The sequence below is a fragment of the Microtus oregoni genome, unplaced genomic scaffold, assembly GCF_018167655.1.
Source record: "Microtus oregoni isolate MIOR12 unplaced genomic scaffold, Mior012 000054F_ref0000373, whole genome shotgun sequence".
Taxonomy (NCBI): domain Eukaryota; kingdom Metazoa; phylum Chordata; class Mammalia; order Rodentia; family Cricetidae; genus Microtus; species Microtus oregoni.
The window spans coordinates 15,354,809-15,361,202 of record NW_024543830.1 but is presented as its reverse complement, the minus strand read 5'-3'; the positions used below and the strand labels follow the sequence as shown (position 1 = coordinate 15,361,202).

Here is a 6,394-nt window from a genome sequence, read left to right as displayed (position 1 = left end):
GAATAATATTAGCAGACGTCCTGAACATGTTTGAACCTTCAAAATTTCCATTTTCCCACATTTTTTGGATCAGAGGTTTGTGATAGAAAAAATCTCTTTGAATTTACATGTACTTCTGAACAGAGACTGCTTTCTGCTAGGCAGAGAAACATCATCTCCGGACAAAGGCTTCAGCAGAACCTGCAGGAATCTGCTTTGTTTGACCACAGGGATGAGGTGCCTAATCAACACTCTCGGGTTGGGGACTCCCTTGTGGCCTGACTCTGCCACACACCAAGGGCAGCAAGGCGAGCAGCCAGAGCAGTCTGGCCAAGTGAGCGGCTCAGGCAATGATCTGCTTCTGCGCACTGGGCAGGAGGATGGGGGTGGGACTTCGGGCGGAATCGCAGCGGCTTTCCGGTCTCTTGGGGGTGGAGCTCATTAACTTTGCTTCCATAGGTGTTGACGAAGATCCTCGTTGCTGGGAGTGTGTTGCAGGACCGCACGGTGCACCAGCCCCGCCCAGCTATCATAGAGCAGGAGGGTAAAGTCAAAGGTGCTCATCCCGGAGGCCAGTGGACTCAATCCCTGGCACCAGCACCAGCACCATGCCTATGACACTGGGTTACTGGGACATCCGTGGGGTGAGCGCCCACCTGACGGTGGAAAGAATCGCCGCGGGGCTAGAATGAGGGAAGCGGTGAGGGGGCGGGTCCTAGAGGAATTCCTTTGCTTGTCTGGCTCAGAATCCTGCACACGTGCTTTCTGGTGCGTGCGCCTGTGTGTACTCACTTGGCGGGAGGTGAGGTCACAGAAATCCCCAGGCCCCATTCCTGACCTATCTCTACAGCTGGCTCATGCTATTCGCCTGCTCCTGGAATACACAGACACAAGCTATGAGGAGAAGAGATACGTCATGGGCGACGGTAATGCCATCTTCTGGTCAAACTTCTTCCTTACCCCTGTCTATTGGTGCTTAGCAGCCCTTTTCTGACCTACATTACATGACAGGGCTCCTCCAGGTGGACTTAGAATCTTCCTCTTCCAGAAACCTCCAGAGGGTGGGCTTGATCTTAATACTGAATCCTGGTAATGGAGGGTGGGTCCCCACTACAGTTGAAATTAGATCACATTCCCCATGAAGACTTGCCTGAACCGTTTGTAAGTTTTAGAGATGTAGGACCCACAGCCCCAAGCACTCCTCATCTCTGTAACCTTAGATAGTGAGATTCAGTGTGTGAGGCTGCAATTCCCTGCTTTAGAGGTTGGGTTCCTGGAATAGGCGTGTTGGACACTAGGCTGATTTCTTTTTATGTAACCTTATCAACCACAGCTCCTGACTATGATAGAAGCCAATGGCTGAGTGAGAAGTTCAAGCTGGGCCTGGACTTTCCCAATGTAGGTGCAGGGAAGGGAGGTTTGGGGTAGGCATGGCATCCTCACCTCATCTCCTTGACTGGCTGAGGGGGTTTGGGGTCAGAGCTTCTGCTCTCCTGCTCCCATTCCTGGTGGTTGCACAGGGTGATGGGCTGTGTCCCAGCTCTTCCATTCAGTGTGCACTGTGTTCATGGAGGACTTCCCATGCTAGCCTCGCTGAATGCCAGGCCACATGGCCACATGTCTGTCCTAACCCAGGGAAGTGAGGCTGGGACCTTATATCCCACCTGACTGTCCCTGCTTGTCTTTCCAGCTGCCCTACTTAATTGACGGGCCCCACAAGATCACCCAGAGCAATGCCATCCTGCGCTACATTGCCCGCAAGCACAACCTGTGTGAGTGGGGCTGGCTGCAGGGTGGACATGGGGACAATCTCCTTGTCTGGACTGGGGTGAGAGGCTAAAGGTGAGTCTGTGCTGTGTGTGCTGCAGGTGGAGAGACGGAGGAAGAAAAGATTCGTGTGGACATTTTGGAGAACCAGGCCATGGATGTCTCCAATGACCTGGCTAGAGTCTGTTACAGCCCAGACTTTGTGAGTCTCATCCTGCTCCCGTGCTGGGCTGGTCACACAGTGTTTGGGTCAGGAGTCAGCTCTTTCAGATTCCCATCTGCATAGGTCTTATTTACCTTCTGATTTCCTTAGCCACTTATCCTCCAGGATGTGTTCTGTGTTATCACCAGCAGTTCCCAGAACACTGATATCAAATGAACACTCTTATTAGGCTCTACCTGTCTTAGTCCAGACTTCCAGAGCAGACATTACGTTCCTCAATAACAGGTCCTCTGTACCCCATTAATAGGTTTCCCTGTCAACACTGTAAGCTAGATCAAGCTGAATTGAAAATGTCCTAGAATAGGTTTATTTGAGCAAAGCAACTCCTGGGTGGACTCTCCACTCCCAGAGATTGAGGCCAGAGGAGTCATATGCCAAAAAGAAAGCAGGGAGATTACATAGATTGTAGGTGCGGGTTGATTATGTGTCCACTATAAGCTGCGCTTGTGCCCAAATATGGTCAAGAGCTGAATGCTCAAACAGGGACTTAGGCTGTTGGCAGAAACAGGAGAGGAAGCTGCAATGGTCACCAGAAATGCAGATGGAACTGGACTTTTTGGCACTTTTTTTTTAGTTCTGAGTCTCTGGGCAGGGATTGGAGAGAGAGTGACAGGACTGGGGCTTTCTGGATCATGCAGGGGCAAGCTGGTGGGTCCACCGAAACCCTAGATAGTGACGTCATGTTTCCCAAGTGTTCTCCACCTATGCCCTCTGCTTAGGCCCTCATCATTGCTGTCCATTAAATACAAGTACACTCAATGGATCAGAAAAAGAAGTCCAGGATGAAGACTCACAGGGAACCCTTCCCAGCCCCTCCCAGTGCTTCCTTCACACCCACGGGAAGGGGGGTAGCATGTTTTTCTATAGGTGACCCAGGAAGAGCCTGAAGGTCTTTCTCTCCTTTCCTTCAGCCTCAAATCCTCCTCAGTTTATGGGGGAAACTCAAATATATTTCATTCTTCTGGAACCTATGATATGGAACTCCCATCTTCTCTGCCTACTTTCAGTTCTTGCTTTTGGTGCTGCCTGGCATCAGCCCCGGTGTCTGCCAGTGCTCTGGGCACTCATGGGTTTAGACATCAGGAATGATGATTTCCCATTGTGCACAGTGTCCTTTTCTTCTCTGGCTTTTCCATTGCATTTGAAGGGTGGCATGAGCTACCATGGAATCCGGTAAATAAGTGTTGATATGTGGAATCAAAGTGGAGATGGCTTCCTACCCCGTGTAGGACCATGCCTGGTACTGCTGACCTGGTCGCTCTGTCAGGGAACTCTGTGGTGATAGCTATTTCTGCTTTAGGAGAAACTGAAGGGAGAATACCTGGAGCAGCTCCCTGGGATGATGAAGCTCTTCTCACAGTTCCTGGGGAAGCAGACGTGGTTTGTCGGTGAAAAGGTAAAAGAGAAGAAGCTGGGGGTTGTCATTTTTCCAGGGGCACAGAATTTCATGCCCCCTCGTTCTTGGCCTTTTGCAGATAACTTTTGTGGATTTCCTTGCTTATGATATCCTGGACCTACACCGTATATTCGAACCCAAGTGCCTGGACGCATTCCCAAACCTGAAGGACTTCGTGGCCCGCTTTGAGGTGATTTCCTAATCCTCCTTCCTCTTGGCTGTCAACTTTTCCCTAATGTTTTCTTGGTCTTGGAGATGAAGTGAAGAGCAGGTAGCATGAGTTGAGCGCTCTCTTTCTCCCAGAATCTGTGCTCAGCACCTGGTGTCTGTAGACCAAGTTCATCTTTACATGTTCCTCGAGGGTGGGGAAGTCATCTGTCCCACAGCTCAGATAAGGAAATGTGAAACTCTGGAGGGTTACCTACTCACTCAAGATTTCAGCAGCAGTAGAACTAGGCTGGACTTGCTATTGGCTTCCTGCTCCTCAGGGCAGCGGGTAGCTGCTGCAGACTGGGTTACGTGAGGTACCAGGATGTAAAGGATACTTGTGCTTGGTCTGCTGAATGCTTTGCCGAGACCTTTGTGGGGCTCCTGTTAGAGAATTGAATCCTGAGGTGTGTGTCATGGGCTCTCCTCCCTCAGGCCTTTCATTTTTTCCTTTTGAGTGTCCAGCTGTTCCTTTTGTGAGATTCACCACTTTATTTTTCTGTTTCCTGATTTTTGTATGAGGCATAAGTTATGCCCAGTATTAAAGGAAAAGGTGGTTCTTAGACCCTCCTGGGGACCATGTGTATTAGATAATATCAGGCAAACCAGACTGAGGTGTGTGTGTGTGTGTGTTTGTGTGTGTGTGGTACCACTAGGGTGCTGGGGAGTCCTGTTTCGCTGGAGACTACTTGTTTGATATCTATGCCATCTTCTGTATTAGAAATTGGGGGTTGGAGACCTAGGTCCAATGGGCTTTTCAGTCTGGAACTCATTTTCCTGTCTCATTCCTTACCAAGTGATGTGATTTCTCAGCCAGTTCTTGTCATTTGGTCTGAACTGCGTGAGTTTGAGAGGAAGAGGCTTGAGAGTGTTGAAGGCTGCAGCTTTAGGCTCAGTGTGAACTTGGTCTCTTGATCATAGGCAGCTCCGGACATCTGAACTCTTTAGAGATTTTCTGGAGGCTCGCTCTCTTGGTAGAAGGCCAATAACACTTGTAACTCTCATTGACCCTGGTCCCTTTATCAGGATCGGACACAGGATTGGTTGAGGCTCAGTACCAGGTCCAGAAACTGACTTTCTCCTCAGGGCAAGCCTGACTTTTCTTTTCTGGTCTATGTATTTATAACCTTTACCCCGGTTTTACCAAGTCACTGGATAAGATAGGGGCTATTTACCAACAGGTCCCTTTGTCCTTCTACATGCCTATTCAGTGGGCAAACCCAGGAAATACAGAGTTTGTGTGTATAAGAGGAGAAGGTCTGTATAGATGGGGTGATAAGGCCTGTTAAGGAGGGCAGGAAGGGAGTGCCAGGAGAGAGTACAAAACTGAAGAGACAGATGCCAGGCTGATCCCAAATGTGTGCTAATGACTAGCAGTGTGACCAAGAGGAAGTTGATTGCCCTCTCTGGCCCTGAGCAAACCTAAATCTTGGTTTTCTTTTTTTTTTTCTAACTCTCAGGGACTGAAGAAGATCTCTGCCTACTTGAAGAGTAACCGCTTCCTCCCAACACCTCTGTATACAAAGGTGGCCACGTGGGGGAATAAGTAGAGCCTTGACAGGGCAGGAGGTGGGAATGAGGGACCTGGGGCTCTGGCAACTTTGAACTTCCTGTAGCCCTGGCACTTTCTTCTTATTTCTGTTCCCTTGCTGATCCCAGAATGTCTTGGGTCTTCTTTTCTTTCACCCAGTCTTGGCCCATTCAAGCCCTTTAAAGCCTTAAGTTTCCTTCAGCAAAGTGCCCTTCTAGTGTGGCTGTCTGACCCACTTGACCGACGGTCTTACCTGTCAGTTGCTGTGATGTCATGAAAAGTTGGGACTCAGAGCTCAGCCTGGGCTTCCTAGCGAGCTACTAATCTAGAGATGCTGATGTATGAGGTCTCTCTGGACTATGTCAGGTACCACTGTTAGCCTTGGACCACCCTGGCCCTGGCTGTTACACTGTTAGCTATCTCTGCTGCCTCCAAAGACTGCCTCTTGACCTGGCAGAGTTTTGCAGGGATTCTGGTTGGATAAGCAGGGGTTGGACTTCCTGAGGCCATCTGATAGCCTCTCACCAGGCAGCTGCAGGAGGCTCTGTGGAGCTCAAAGGGAGCCTTTGGTGGCTTGGGATCGCCTATACTCTAGCACTGCTCGGGCTTCATATGGGCCTCAGGGGTGAGGACCCAGGCCTGGGGAGTCTCCAGGAGGAAGCCGGAATCCTCTCTGCCCCGCATTAGTATGGAACAGTAATATCCATGTGTCACCAGGACCCTGTCTCCTCTGTCCCTGATGCCTCTGGAGTTTCCTGTCTGGGTCACCAGGGATGGGGAAAAACATGGTTAATCCCACCTCTCTGTGAGCCCTGTGAAATAAATTTCTTCATGCTTTCATAATTTCAGGTGTCTTTTCATACCATTTATATCAGCATTCTTTGGATAGGCATAGAATTGTAGCATGAACATTTGGTTTCAGATGTGCCCTCCCTCACTGTCTTCCCCCAGAAATGAGTGTTTCTGGTAAGAAGAATCCAGTCTTTCTGACCAGGAGTCATTTGTACATTGCCATACCAACTCCAGTGTCGTCTGTGTGACATGACATATGTCATTATGCCGGACGGGAGCTACGTGTCCTATGGTACTAGGCTCCCTGGAGGTCAATGGCAGATGGCCCGCTATTTGCCGCCCTTGGGGCATAAACGGGCTATGCGGGATATGGGCTTTGCACAATCTCTTTTATCATAATGATATTCTTCGTAGCTACAATACAAGGATTATCTCTTCAGGAACAGCCCTGAGATAGGGACAAGACATATAAGGAATAGGAGGTGAAAATTGTGAAATA

The 6,394-nt window shown here is 49.5% G+C and overlaps 1 protein-coding gene across 1 annotated transcript; it reads left to right on the top strand.

The window, feature by feature from the left end:
- The first annotated feature begins 428 nt into the window (after positions 1 to 428).
- On the top strand, positions 429 to 5,946 carry LOC121437992 (glutathione S-transferase Mu 4). The gene is made up of 8 exons (XM_041638155.1): positions 429 to 623; positions 830 to 905; positions 1,313 to 1,377; positions 1,670 to 1,751; positions 1,848 to 1,948; positions 3,270 to 3,365; positions 3,445 to 3,555; positions 5,033 to 5,946. The coding sequence occupies exons 1-8, from the start codon at positions 588 to 590 to the stop codon at positions 5,120 to 5,122; spliced, it is 657 nt and encodes a 218-aa protein (XP_041494089.1). The 5' UTR covers positions 429 to 587; the 3' UTR covers positions 5,123 to 5,946.
- Positions 5,947 to 6,394: the final 448 nt, after the last annotated feature.